At 36.9% G+C, this 15164-nt stretch overlaps 1 protein-coding gene across 3 annotated transcripts in view; it reads right to left on the bottom strand.

The window, feature by feature from the left end:
* CTBP1 (C-terminal binding protein 1) overlaps positions 1-15164 on the bottom strand; it is a 247211-nt gene that overhangs the window by 189090 nt on the left and 42957 nt on the right. For all 3 annotated transcript variants that reach the window (XM_074904351.1, XM_074904348.1, XM_074904350.1), the window contains exon 2: positions 4553-4713. In XM_074904351.1, the coding sequence (XP_074760452.1) occupies positions 4553-4601 (49 nt within the window). In that variant the 5' untranslated portion in view covers positions 4602-4713. The remainder of the gene's footprint in view (positions 1-4552; positions 4714-15164) is intronic.

Consider the following 15164-nt stretch of genomic DNA (forward strand, 5'->3'; position numbering starts at 1 on the left):
TGTTGAAATAGCTAAAATACATTTTAAGTTTTCTTCTGGGGACCTTTAAAAAACAAGAGGCAACCTGTGTAAAAAGAATAAGATTAAGATGTATACCACTGCTACATAAAAAGGAAAAAAGGCTTGAAATGATTGTTGAGAAGCTCTGAGGTGTGCTAAGATGCTTTTGCTTCCTCAAAACCAGAACTAGAAAAACATCTAACATCTGCCTGGGGGCATATAGGATCTTCACAGACTTCTTGCACTTGCATACACTACAGCCTTTGCTACAAATACCACACATGAGGCGCTCTGGTTCCAAGCAATCATCAAACTGGAAAAGTCACTCTCAATTTTGCAGTTACATTCTCAGGATTAATCCCTAATGCCTGTGTAAACAAGCAAGAAGACATTTAAAGAGGAGACGCCCCTTTTTTCCCTCCTAGTTCCACCTGGTGTCCCTACACTCTCCCCTTTGAAGAGTTTTCTAAAGCTTGAAACTCACCGAAGCAGTGGCTGACTGAGCACTATATATAATACAATGTAATGTATTTAGAGAAAATTCACTACGTTCATTAAGCCCGTTCAGACGAAGTAAAATTTTCTTCACGCTGTAGCCACCTTCTGTTGCCTTCCTACTTTATCTATTCGCTCCCAACAAATTTAACAGAGGTCAGACATCCCCAAGGTAACTTCCAAGCAACGGTCAGTAAAACATACACACATTTAATTAAAGATTTCAAGAACATAAGCAAATACACAGCATTGTTTACAGTTTTGTTACAATATAAAGTACGGTAATACCTTAATTAGAGATAACAACTTTTCAAAATGCCAAAAACATTTAGAATTTTTCAAATTACCCACAAAATGAACACATTTTATTTTTGCACTGTGACACTTCCAACTGTTCTGCCAAATGTATACTACTATAATTATGCTTTGCAATCACCAGCATCACCGGAGAGGGGGACAAAGAACAATATAATCAGTAACTAATGAATCTTTCACATGCCTTGATACTATTTATCTTCAAGAGAAGAATCCTAAATTTTATTTTATGAATTGTGAAGTGAGTTTAATATTAGTATCTCAGAGTTCCTAGAACCATGTCTGTATGCCTAAGTAAAATTCACAGCTACTGGTGGAAGTTAGAAAACAGAATTTAATATCTGGCTTCTTCAAGGGCCAGTCTTCAATTTCCACCATCTAAGTAAATTCTAGTTTATAGAACTATATAAACTGGGATGACAAAGAACATTTTATACCACCCTTTTGAGATTATACACATAAGAGCATGGCAGACCACTGAAATGTGCATGAAAATATAATTGCAAACATCTTCAGGATTAAAAGGAAATATTCAATTTCATATTTAAGAAATCACTGAAGGGAATCATAGGTACCTCTGAGACAAAATTACTTACTCAGCTACATTAAGAGAACTAATTGCTCCCAAAGCAATAAATCGGGTTTTTTCCTGCACTGAATATCAACTGAAATTTAGTAGTACTACCATACTTTCGTTAACTCACAAGGCAATAGTAAATCCAGTGATGTCTGTTCAATTTGTTGCTTGATTTGCATGATCAGTTATATAAGCAAGTGTGCAAATTAGCTCAAGTTACAAGAAAGCAGTTCAACTCAAATAACATTGTGCATGCAGTTATCTAACTTACAAGAGCAGTTGTGGTAATTCATTAACTCCACACAGAAAAATGTGTGTGCAATCCTATGCATATGTTCCCAATGTGAGCATTTCATTTTGAGTATCAGGCTCATACCACTCTTTTCAGAAACTGAATTTCAACTCATTATCATGCCCTCCTCAAACAGGGATACAGACAGTAATGAAATGCTGTATGTTACCACCAGAACACCACCAGTGTCTCTTTATGGATATCATAATGTATTAATGTCTCCCATCACAAGTTATGTTAAACAATTTATGAAAAAATATGTAGTTAGTAATAGTTAGTAAATCATTGTAGTCTCTTTTTAAGTGGAATTTGCAATAAACATAAAATGCATCTTAAAAATAATTCTCTTCTGAAGGAAAAGGTTAAGAGAAGGAAGCTATACACAAACTGATGAACAAAAAAAGCTGACAGAGAAGATAAACCACCTTTAATAGCTATACAGCTCATTATATTTCCTCAGCTTTGTAAACCGTTAGGCATATTTCTAAACTATAAAATATTTAGGTTGTGTTATGGAAGGCGCACATATCAAAGAACAACTCCCATATATCAAAGAACAACTCTGCATATTTAATTGTATACCTGAACAGGACCATATGTAGGGAAAAACCTTTTTAAAACAAGCCAACCCCCTAGTTTTTATCCCACTTTACACAGTTGCAGGGATAGTGATTTAAAAACATCAGCCAGAGATGTGTTTACAAACCTCAAAGAACATTTGAACACACAGACACTCAAGAGCAGAATACAGCTCAGACACTTTAGAGACAAAGTGGATTCCTGTAACCACAAAATTTCAAGCATTTTTCCATATCCACTGTTTCACCCCCTTTCCTCTTGATCATCTTCTGCCTGTTATTTCCAGTCTTTTTCCAACAGCACTATTCATCTAGAAGGCAGTAAATGGGCTTAGGAAACAGAGAAGCAAAAAACTTTTTTTCCTATATTATTTTTCAAATGGATCAATTCCCTGCACTACATGGCCACACAGATTTTACCATAGGATGCAACAAATTGTGCAGGTCTGGGAAAAACAAGCCAGAAAAAAGGCTCTGATTAAACAGCATCACTAGATGTGAACACAAAGCCTGGGGAAGCCACTGCTATTTTTAAACAGTGACAGTGGCTACTGGTCTGTCACCTCTGCCCTGACAGCATTCTTTACTGCATCATCACAGACTATTTCCATCTTAAATTTTCCTGTTGATCAATAAAATAAGCCCAGAAGGAGGCTGAAATTCCACCAAGTGGGTTGAGCTGATCTACCTGCTGGCTGCCATCAAAAGGAACAGGTTTCTCTGTCCTCCTCACAAATTGCCAATTCAGCTGGCTAACACAGATAAAAATAAGTTAACATCCTGCATATTTTATTGAGGGGTCTGATACAGAGACCCTAGGATAAAGACCTGAGACTGGGAACAGAGAAAAGGATCATGCACTGTATCAGCACAGCCCTAGGTGATATCCAGATGTTCTGACTGCAGAGCTGCCTGGAAAGAGGAGCAGCCTTCCCTAATTTTCCATCCTCAGCAGCCAGCTCCCCATTTCACTGAGAAGGAATTAGTCTCCAGTGAGCAGATTCAAGTGACCACTTGGCCAGCCAGTCTAGGTGGGAAATGATAACAGTTTAGAACTGGCAATCAGGGGCGAGCTTAGCCAGTTTTAGTAGAAACTAACAGGGAGATTAATCATCTAAACTAAATGTGTAACTGCACCCTTTGATACTATGATGAAATGTCTTTCTCTGGCTATGTCAGTGTAAATTGTCCCCAGGCCCCTTGCTGATCCTTTCCAACTGCCCCCTTCAATGCAACTGCTTTGTCAGCTGAACAGTGACCTGGACTGAGGAATTTACCTAAATGCAAAATATAACATCAAAAAAGTTTATATTTAGTACGAATCATCTTTTCAATCGAGCTCATTATACAGTTACACGCACATTGGCACAAAGGAGGGAAAAAAGGAGGACAGAAATCGGCTGCCAGGGACTGCTTACACCAACACAGCTGTTAGGAAAAAGTCTCAAGACCAACGTGTGGAGGAGCAAATGTTTCAAACTGCAGTTCACTGCTTCAGTATTAAACATGATGCAAAGACCATGTGCCCAGAAGACTGTAGAGTTTCTCTAGTCATATCAAAACAGGTTAGTAAAGAAATTAACTATTCCCTTGCCTTTTAAGGAAAAGCTAACATTTTAATACAAAAATTCATTTAGGACAATCATTCGTGCATATTCTTAAAAATAGTATGCCTTATACCGTGACCTCCTTCCACACCAACTCTAAAAGCAAATGAGAAAAGAATACACCAACTCTGAAAACAACAACTCTAAAAACTCAGTCATTTGTGACTCAAGGTAAAATGACTGACCCAATTGATTACACACCTTTCACTAGAATCCAGGCCATTTTTATTAATACTCATTGAAGTTTGGCGGTATTCTGGGATTTTTTTTTGTGTTTCATTTTCTACTTCCTTCCTAGGATCAGTTACAGACTGTCAAATCAGCCTATATAAAGCGAGCCTGTAGAGAAAGGCCCTAGAGAGTATTATGCAGTCATCCTACCCCTTTGTGATTGCTACTTTATATAAACTGCAATCTTTCACAATGTTTGGGTAGAATAGTGTAAAATACTAAGTTGAAAGCAAACTTAACTGTAGAACACTAGAGAGTTCACACACTAGTTGCTTTTATTGGTCTAGACCTGTTTTCACACAAAGCCAGCTTTTGTACACAGTTAATATAATCCCAAAAGGAACTGCAACTCAATTAAAAATACCCTGAATGACCAAAAGAAAAGAGCTCCAGTCTCCAGAAGTATCAGTAGCCCATGAAATGGACGCAGTTAACATTAGAAATTGAAATGTCTAACCTTCAAATATACGATCCAGACGTTGCCGCTTCACTTTGTGTTTGTCCATTAGAGATATAAGAGTGGAAGCTCAAAGAACGTCTCCACACAGCTTGGTGATGGTCTTCTCAAGCCAGCCACAAGTCAGAAATGCTTACTCTCTTTTATAAAGTTATTTCTACCTGTGAAAAGAAAGATAAATGACTTAAACTTTAAAATACTTTTTTTTTTCCCCCTCCTCTTTCCAGAAAGATGATCTCTATCTAATTTAAATAGCTATGAAAACACATAAAGTTCTTAAATCATATTAGGTAACCCGGTATTTCACAACAAACTGCCTTCTAAACACATAGAAATGCAAAGCACACAGCACAGTTCAAACAAGCCAGTATAAGAAATGCTCCAAGACAGTTGCTGTTTTCTGCCTTTTGACACTCAAATACTTTTTCACCCTTTCACCAAACACACCGCCAGCTAAAGAAAGTATCTTGGGCAGGCACAGGTACACGATTCCCATAAAATGACAGAAATACATCCACCTGGAATGAACCTGGAAAGCCACACTTTTGCATTGAAATGCTCACAGCAAGAGAAAATGCTCTTTTCATTCTTAACTTTTAAGCTTTCGATGATAAAGTAACCGAGAGTTTGATACTTGGAAGTTGAAGGAAACAATTCAAGGGGCACAGACCCAAGGAAATGCATCACAGTAACAACACAGAGTGCCAACATCTATATCAACCAAATGGCATTTAAAGCAGGTTTATGCATGACTAGGCAAGCTCTTTGGCAGCAAATACAACTAAGCACTTTTCAGATACCGTGTAGCTGGGCAAGACAGCATAAGGGTATTGCAACAAGCAGTCTGTATTTTAAGCCAAACCACTGAGAAGCAGGAAGGGGGATGGGGAGAGGGAGAAGAAAAATCCCTCGCAAGAACCTAATCATAGCAGTAGATTATAAAATGCACACGAGCAAACAGACAGGCTACAACTAAGATCCTCTAAAAAGCATAATCAGAGCACCACTGTTATCCACCTTTAAATATCTCAGTAGAATTGGAGAAACAAACACAGCAAACACCGTATGACAAGCACAGTGCACATTAAAACAAGCCAAATATTCCACCTCCCTGTTTCTTTTTATTCCTGCCCAACAGCTTTCAACATCAGTGGATAGCATTAAACGGCCTTCCAAGTGACTGAACCTAGAAATCTGCTTGTTTCTTTCTAGGGGTTAAACTTTTCTAAAACCAAACACAGGCACATTTCATCAACATATTAGGAAGATTCACTTACTCCGAGTGAAATGATAAAGAAAAATACTTTGAATATCAAGAACTGCATATTTGCATTAAAATAGGTATCTTTGCCAGCACTATACTGCTTAGTGCGTTTCAACTTTTAATTAAGATTCTTTCTTTGTGTATATTTTATTTTTAAAATGGTTAATGTGTAACATTTATCATGCTTTTGAGACTTGATTCAGCCTCATCCTCCTCTTGACTTTCCCTCCACGCCTCTTTTTCTTCATCCTCAAATTCAAGATTCTTCTGCTGTTTCACGTAATGTCTGATTGCAGATGAATATAACATCCCATCATGAACGGGAGAAGAAAAATTCATGAAGAATGCAGAAGCCCTGGTTTTTGTCTTTAAAAGAACAAAAAGAATGTTGCCATTTTAGAAATTTTCTATCAGATTTCCCAACATTGATTATTCTTCCAAAATACAACATTCCTCAATATTGAGTGTGGCTCTATTATAAGACTGCACAAGCATTACATCAAATCTGACACATTGTAATATCTTAAAAGCTAGCTATATAGCCACCCGCCTTTGCTTAAGCCAACAGCCAACAGGAGGATCAGTCCTAAATTAGTCTTTAATTTATTTGCTTATCACTTCTGTTTTATAATCTACTTCCTTTGATAGTCATATACAAAGTTCTAGAGGATAAGAAACAGAAACCAGAATATAATGAACATTTTAAATACTAGTCTTGGTTTAAATTTTTATAGCTTATTTAATTTCCCGTCTTGTAGAAACATATATGCCTGCTGGCGTCCTTGTGCTGTTTTGTTTATTCATTCAGCAAAAGATTTTTCCACTGTAGTCATTCTACATACAAAGCTGGATGACAGCTGTAAAAAACAGACCATCTGTAACTATTGACCTACCACTGAAAGTGTCTCCAGATGTTTTCTATCTGTCTACAGTAGCTTCAAAGCGTACCATTTAAATCAAGTAATTTTTTTCTTTTAAACATTGTTTTAAAACTTTTTATTCATCGTAAATTGTCATAAGTTTCAAAAAAACATTTTTGAGGAAAAAAATTAAATCAACATGTTAACACAGTTCTAAATTTAACCTTCATACACTTTTATTATACTTCATGTACTAACACAAAGAGAAGATGATGATATGGGAAGCATTTCCCAGCAAAACAAAAGCCTTATAATTATGGGAGCATTAGTTACTGCAATTACTAAACCACAACATGAATAATTGTATTTGAGAAATTCACTAAAAATACAAGCACACTGCATAATGAATTAAAAATCAGAACGCAAAATACCAAATAGTATTTAAGATCAGACTTCTGTAGTTCAATATTTTAAGATAAAGTGAGAATCCAAGTGATTTAAGAACATATACTGCTTATCATACACCAAGTATTAGCTACAAAGCCATCTGAGATACCATCAACGCACAGAACACTTTTGAGCATCATAAATTTTAGATTAAAATATACACTGTTGAAAACAATATTGGGTTTTTTTTCTTTCGGGTAAGCAGATAATTCCAGTGTTTGTGAACATTTTTTAAGAGAATATGCCTCTGGGCATTGCAGTCTGGAGCATTCAGCTCTTTCCTCAGAAAGGAAAATCTTTGCTCTTTGAGACTTCAAGATAAAAGGAGAAAGGAATCTCCAATATTTTATATGAGTGAGCAAATCCTACAGGCTAAAATAGGAGTGATAAGTAAATTAGTCAACTTTGATTGCAGTTTTCAAAACTGTTAACACTAGTAATGGAGGAAAGGGTAAACATAAGCTGTGAGTGAGAAGATTTGAAGGCCAATTCAAACCCCACAATCTTCTCTCCAGAGAAAGAGGATGAAAAGGAAGCAAACTAAGAATTTTTTTTTTTTAAAAAGGCAAACCAATATGCTCATTATACACATACTTGTAGGTCGAGACAAACTAGACATTATTAGGGAAGAATGCCCCTCAAACCCAAACGGTTGCAGCATGCAGTGCAGGCCCATTTCCTTTGCATCAGTTTATCTGAGGATTTTGTGTGGACCAGACCATGTTTCCACTAACTGAACAGGTGGGGAAAGTATACCAGAAAAATTGTAGTGTATCATGCATCACCTCAGATTAGTTATCCCGCTTGCAAAAAGATTCAGAGTATAAACTCTTCTGAGCACAGACTTTTACCTGTACATCTAGGAACAGCAGAAGACTGATTTCTACCTTTGCCTCATTCTCAGCTTCCACTGCATGAAAGTATTTGTAGGCTATCCCAAATCAGATGAAGCGTAAGAAATCCAAAAACCCAAATGAAATTCAAAGAACTGTCTGATAGATCATTAACACATCGAGAATAAGGTCATGAAGTTTCATCTTACCCTTGGGAATCTAAAATTTCGTTTCATTTAACCATTCTAATATATGCTCCTTGGTCTAAAACTGCATTGAGTTCCTGAAATTTTTTTTTCTACTATTGACTTTCAAAAAGTATAATATAAGGCTACTGTATGAAAATTGTAAGTATGTTTATATTCCATATTCCATTGCCATCAGTTTTTGATGACTTCAAAAATTAAATAAGTTTCCATGACAACCCAAGACTAATACTTTGCTTCTCTTTCCCTCTCACCCAATCAATAAGCTCTCTATCTTCCATGATACCTCACAACCCTTGAAATGGCCATTTCGCAAAGCCCTGGAAGCAATAAGTAAACATAATGAAAATGTTATTACTCTTGTTATAAATATTTTAATTATCCTAAATAACTATAAGTTCTGCAGTAACTGTTTGTGTCAGATAGTAAACAGATCATCTAGTCCAACCCTCCTGCCACGGGCAGGGACATCTTTCACCAGATCAGATTGCTCAAAGCTCCATCCAACATGACCTTGAACGCTTCTAATGATGGAGTATCCACAACTTCTCTAGCTAACTGTCCCACTGCCTCACCACCCTCATCATAAAAAATTTCCCTTTTTATATCCAAATCAACCATACCTAAGATTTCATGGTAAAACAGTCACAGTTATCAGTGAGCTGGATGGTATGCTCCGGGTAACTGGAGCTGCTCACCGAGCAGAAGGATGCCTCCTTCTGCAATGACTACTGTTGCAACTGTATGACCACCAAAGCGAACACCTTACCTCACATTTGTTTACCTGAACAGGTGAGAAACAAAACAGTTTGGGGTTTTTTTTGATGCACATGAGCCTCATGGCTGGATGTCAGACATTCCTAGCATCTGAGATATTCTGTGCCACAACTGGTTCCCCAGTTCATGCAGCTAAAAGCAGAGAACCAGAGTACAAATTTAAAACATATGCTCTGAAATTCTGAAATCTGTTTTATGGACTTCACTCTTCCCAAAACATGAAGTAGTAAGGTTTTTTGCAAAACTAACTCAAGGCACAACCCACAAATAAGAACTACTCACTCCACAACAATTATTGACATCCCTTAGAAGTTAAATTTCAAGTTTTCCCCTTTTCTGGGAAAAGAAGAGTCTATGACATATGCTAAAGATAACTTAGACTGCAAAAAAGTTATTACTGAGAAATGGAAATTTATCAACATTTCAAAGTATTTCTGTAGTACAAAAATGTATCTTGTGTTTGGCAAAAGAGAGAATAGTATCGTTAATAAACATCAAAAAGTAAAATGACATGTAAAAATACTAAGATAAATTAACATTCAAATAAAAACAAAGATGCATTTACATAGTAAAACAGTCAACTTTCTGAGACTACAGCAAGAGATGGGCTCTAACTCTAAGATAGGCAAAACCAAGGTTGATGTAATAGAAAAACACTCTACTTGAAAAAGCTCTACAATTTGTAGCTGAACATTTCTAGTATCAGTAGCAGCAGTATTGGTTCTGTAGAAAACAAAAATTCTGGATCAGAGGAATGGTGGCTCATAGTGAAACCTAGGTGATAGTAGGTTACACAGGGTACTACACCTAAACATAGAATATGACTTTAAGAATAATATCTGAACTCCTTTTTTCTTTCTAAAGTTCAAAAGTATTATTCAAAAGTACTCATCACCGGGAGTTTGAAAAATGCCCAATTAAAAATATAGAGGAACCTCAAATAGGAGGATGAGAAAAAGATGACAGACTTTTGTTTGCATGTTTCTTCAAAATGCAGAAATAGTGGGACTGTTGCAACAACACTGGAACATCCTATTCGGAAGTTCAGCAGGGAAGCATTTGTTCTTACATTTTATTTCAGGCCGCTATCTTTTTTCTGGAGATAGTGAGACTTATACTAAAAACATCTGCAGTATAAAACCATCACATCATTTTCACTGTATTCAGAAAAACTCTTGCAAAAATTTAAACTACATCTAAAAATAAATGGGCCCAAAGGGCAGAAAAAATCAGTTTAATTGCCAGAAAAAAAAGTATTAGGTCAGACTTTCTGTGCAAAAATTGAAGTTATTCCATCTTGCCTTACAAAAATTAATACTGAATTAAGAATATATAATTATATTTGCCTGTCAGACAATTTATCTTGCCATTAAGTGTGGTTAAGCCACTTTGCCTTACCATTAGATGTCAGCACAGTCTAAGAGAAACTGTATAGGGAGCTTCAAGATCAATAAATTAATCACAGAAGTGAAGCGATTGCTGAACTAGATGCCAAAAAGAATCTTAGATAGTATTCAGAAAAGGACTAAAAAAACCCTCAAATATTATAATGGCATTACCTAAATCTAAGATGCATTTATCTCAAAAAGATGGAGAACTAGAAAAAGTGCCAGGACAGGTGGTAAGTAGGTCCAAGGCACAAAATAGCTTGCTGAAAAAGGAGAAAGAAATCTGCTGGTCCTCCCTGGCCTGAAGAATACATGACTGTGGAGAATACAACAAATATAAAATACGCACCACGTCTCAATTCAATGGCTATGGAGCACACAGGGAAAGAGTAGTCCAGAATATTAAAAACAACAGGAAGCTTTGTCATGGAGTATGTAATTAAACTGTAAAATCTGGTGTCACAGATATTGTGGATGCCAAAACCAAGTGGTTCTTAAAAGGAATTAAGAGAAATTTATGAAAATCCCATCAGTGCTCACTGATAATAATGGCCACGATGCTAATCCAGGTCAGAAATGCATAAAATGGTAAATACCAAAGGCAAGAAAAATGTCAGTGTGTGCTTGCTTTGTTCCCGTACACAGCACCCACTGCACTGTTACACTGACCAAATGTCCGTTTAGCTCAGCATCCAACAGTTGCCATGGGAGGAGACGCATCATGAAAAGCAAGAGCAGAACAAACACGATACTTTCCTCAAGCATCCACTAGTGGCCGCTCTCGGAGACAGGACAGATGGACCTGCAGTCCCTTCTGACACATGCGCACACCTTACACGCTTAGGAAATGCTGAGATGTACTACAAAACGGACTGATCCAGCCATGCTGAAAGTGAGGTCCACAGGTCATAAGGATGCACAAGAAACATCCTAATGCAAAATAAAACTGAAACGAGTTAGTACTATTTATTATGCCTAAAAGATACTGATGGAATAATCAAACCGAGTTTCTCCTATATAGATCATAAGAGACATATTGAAAATTATTATAAAACTGCCAGTGCCATAGACTCCACCATAGCACATGGTAAGCTCTTCCAGTGACAAGTGTCCTTTATTACTGGCTGGGTTTGTTTAATTGTCAGTTTAATTTAAACTTCCAGTCATCAGATTTTCTTACATCTTTGCCTGGCAGATGGACGAACTCCCTGATGTTCTTTGCATAGGTACCTCTTAGGTACCACCAAGCCACCTCTTGATCTAGTTGCAGAAAAGACCAAGTTCCTTGATACTCTCCTAGAAAGTCAAGTTTCTGATCCTAAATTGTGTCAAAACTTTTGCAGACTGCATCCTTAAACTCAAGAGCATCTACTGGTCTGCAAGTGCTAGACATGACAAAGCCTTGCAGGAGCAGTTACATCAATGTCCAATGCAGAACCACCTTTGTCACTCTCCTTCACAGTCCTCACATACATTCTGAGATCACACCTAAGATGAAAAGACTTTGCACGTGGTTCAGCAGTTTATTCATCACCAGTGCAGAGCCACTTCTTTTTAGGTTGGGGTTCTCTGCCCTGTGGTACAGCTGACAGTCTCTCATTCTGTATTTAAGAGCTAAAATTTGAACACAGTTTGATAGAGTACAGCTTATCAAAGCAAACCTGATTGCTCTGCAGCACTTCCATCTTTTTTTTTTTAATCACATCAGCAGGTTTTACTATATTTATCAGTGAAAGGTTTTTTTCCTGTTGATAAAAATATTCAAAATAAGGTCAAGAATGCCCTTTGTAGCATGCCATTAAAACAAAGCTTATGGGTTTCTGACCACTATTTTTTAATACTCTGAATAACTTTTCTGAACTATTCTATATTTTTAATCAAATTACTTTAGTACCAAATAAAATGTCTCCCAAAATGTAGGATAATAATTTGATAATCATAAATACTAATTTTTATGGCACAAGATTATAAAAACGTGGTTTTAACATATTCCAGTGATGGGGAATCTATGGATACACATCCACAACACAGTGTTACATTTTACAGATCAAAATCAGCTTGCAAGTGCTGTGAATTGTAGCTATAAAAAAGAAACTATTAGAATACTTACTTGGCAAAACAGAAATACCACTGAACTCTATAAAAAATACCTTTAAGTATAATTACCAGATTTTTTTCCCCACTGTGGGTCACCCACCGTTGTGCTCCTGGAAACAGCTATCTAGCCTCAAAGGCATCACTGACCATCTTCCTGCCATCACAACTCCCATACTCAACTACAGAAATTGTTTAATTGGTAATTCTTTTCCCAACATTTGGGTGTCAATCTACATCTCCCACCATGACATTTTATTAAGAAATTTCCAGCCAACGACACTCCTATCTCAATCGCAGTAATACAGAGCGGTTTTATACCTTGCTAAATTCTATAAGCAATCTCCATCACAATTACAGGAATTGCTTATGTAGAAGATTAATGCTAGTGGCTAGGATATAGTATCCTTTAATGCAATTAAGTGTGGGGAAACAAAGAAATAAAAGTACAATTAGATAGTCTCATGCATCTGAAACTGACAACTGTATATGACATAATATATTATAACCGACACTAGCATACACCACTCATTTTCCAAATTGATTACGTTGTGTCTACATTCAACATTTAAGCTCATCTGCTCTTTTATTCAGTAGTGAGAAGGCAGAGAAGTAGAGTCACTACAGGCTGCATCACTACAGAGTTCTGCAAAATTTGCTTTTCAGAGATATATGGGGGTTATAGTTTTTTATTCGGATTTTCTCTCTTCTTTTCACACAGAGCAGTGAGACGTAGTCCCTCTCAAGAGAAAAGATCTTAAAAATTTGGGAACTGTGTTCTTTATCTCTACATTCAAAAGTCCCATTCAAGAGCTCTCAAGTGTCACAGAGCAACAGCTTGCCTGGTTTTCGAGACGCACTTCAATTCAAAACTACTTTATCTTTACTGTAAAACAATTTTGAAATTTGCAGAAGGGGACAAACAGGCAAGTATGTTCTCACACACTGTAATCATTAGGTATGTGTTAGAAATCTTAGAAAGGTTCTTCATGCTCATGTCAGGATCCAAGTTCCCTACATTACATATAGCAAAAAGCTGGCAAAGTAAGGTGGTCCAAATGCACAAGCTATTTTGTTTTATTCCAAAAAGGTTTAGTGCAACTACATTCATCATAGTATCTCAGTATTATTCTGCAATATAACTGATATAACTACAAATTTTCACAGTTTATTCTCTCTCATATCTGTGAAGAGAGCTGTATGTGCAGCCTGCTATTTTTAGTTTCCTTATTTGAACATATATGCTGTTTTGTATCTTGTTACAGAAGAAAGATCAAGCAAGAAGTGCACTTGGCAGCTGGTCTGGAAAGCGATAAGACCATAAGAGTCTTCAAAGGAAATTCATTTCAGTCCTACACTACACTAGGAAATAAAATTTCCAGCCCATATTAACTTGAAGGTTAGCTCTCCTTGATTAATTAGAATGATCCTGTTATGGAAGAGGGCAGTTTTTATCTATAAGTTTTAAACTATCTTAAGTTCATAACATACTACATCTTGAAGATAAGGCCAAAGCCCTGAATATAATATTCTCTCAAAAACTAAGTTGAGACTTTAAAAAAATATGTAAAAAGACTGAAAGCTAAGCATGGACAAAGTAGTTCGCATTTTTCAAGAAATGCATTCCTTAATTCTGGATGAAAGCCAAGGACGAGAGACAAGAGAAGTAGCACGGCACAATACAACCAGCACCGCATTCACACCCTCAAAACTTTTAATCAGTTATCAGGCAGATGACTATAACTGGAGTGAGGATTATTCTTCACAGGACTCTCTGTAGAAGAGATGTGGTGGTGGCATACTGTGTCACTATGTACTGAATATGCTTCCTCAAGAAACTCTTGAACCATTTTAGTGTATTGATCTCCTGTCAGAGAGAAGGATGATATTTCTTGCCTATAAGAATGCCACAGTCACTGAAAACAAGAGGAGACATCCACTCACCACCCACCACAGCAGGTCCCTCAGTAGTTTGGACCCTATGGTGCTTTCCAAGGCACATTCTGCCATAATGCTGACTTTTAAAAAGTTCTATATAAAAATTTACATAAATCAGATTAACTTGCCATTGATTTCTGGTGTACTATGAGCTCCTCCAGTAATGTCAAACCAATGATAGTTGGCTGGAATCACAGTACCTGGAGAAAAAACCCCAGAGTTTCGCAGTACTGCCTCCAGGAGGGAAAACACAGATTTCTTCTATGAAAGACTCACTGTGCTACTTTTGTTTATCAGTAATCCAAGCTGTTTGTAACTCTTCTGCAGGCCAACTACTCCTCAAATACTTCTCGACAGGTGTTCATCAGAAGATCTGCAGGGATCACTGTGAAAAAAACCTACCCTTGGAATCTGCTTCCATAGCTTGGAAATCTTCGTATTTCACATTTTCCTTACTTTTGGAACTTCATGATACTTGCTGTCCTCTCTTCTCCTCACTACAACTTCCTCACCCCCTCCTCAAGATGACTCCTGAACTCTGAACAGGTTATTGCTCACTCTTCCTTGCTCCTTCATGGTTTTTGGCCACATTGCTAGGAAAACAAAGTTCCAAAGCCCAGCAGACTGTATGGATTATCAACTCAGTTCTCTGTAAATCAACACAAGAACCAAGTGAAACTCTGGTTCTCTTTTTAATATGGAAGCCCGTACGGAAGTGATGCAGAAGTGGTTACTGATCGCCTCTTCTTCACTTTCACATCATTGTAACTCCATTAAAATACTCAGAACTGTTTCAAAGCTTAAT

The sequence above is a fragment of the Athene noctua genome, chromosome 4 (genome assembly GCF_965140245.1).
Source record: "Athene noctua chromosome 4, bAthNoc1.hap1.1, whole genome shotgun sequence".
Lineage (NCBI taxonomy): Eukaryota > Metazoa > Chordata > Aves > Strigiformes > Strigidae > Athene > Athene noctua.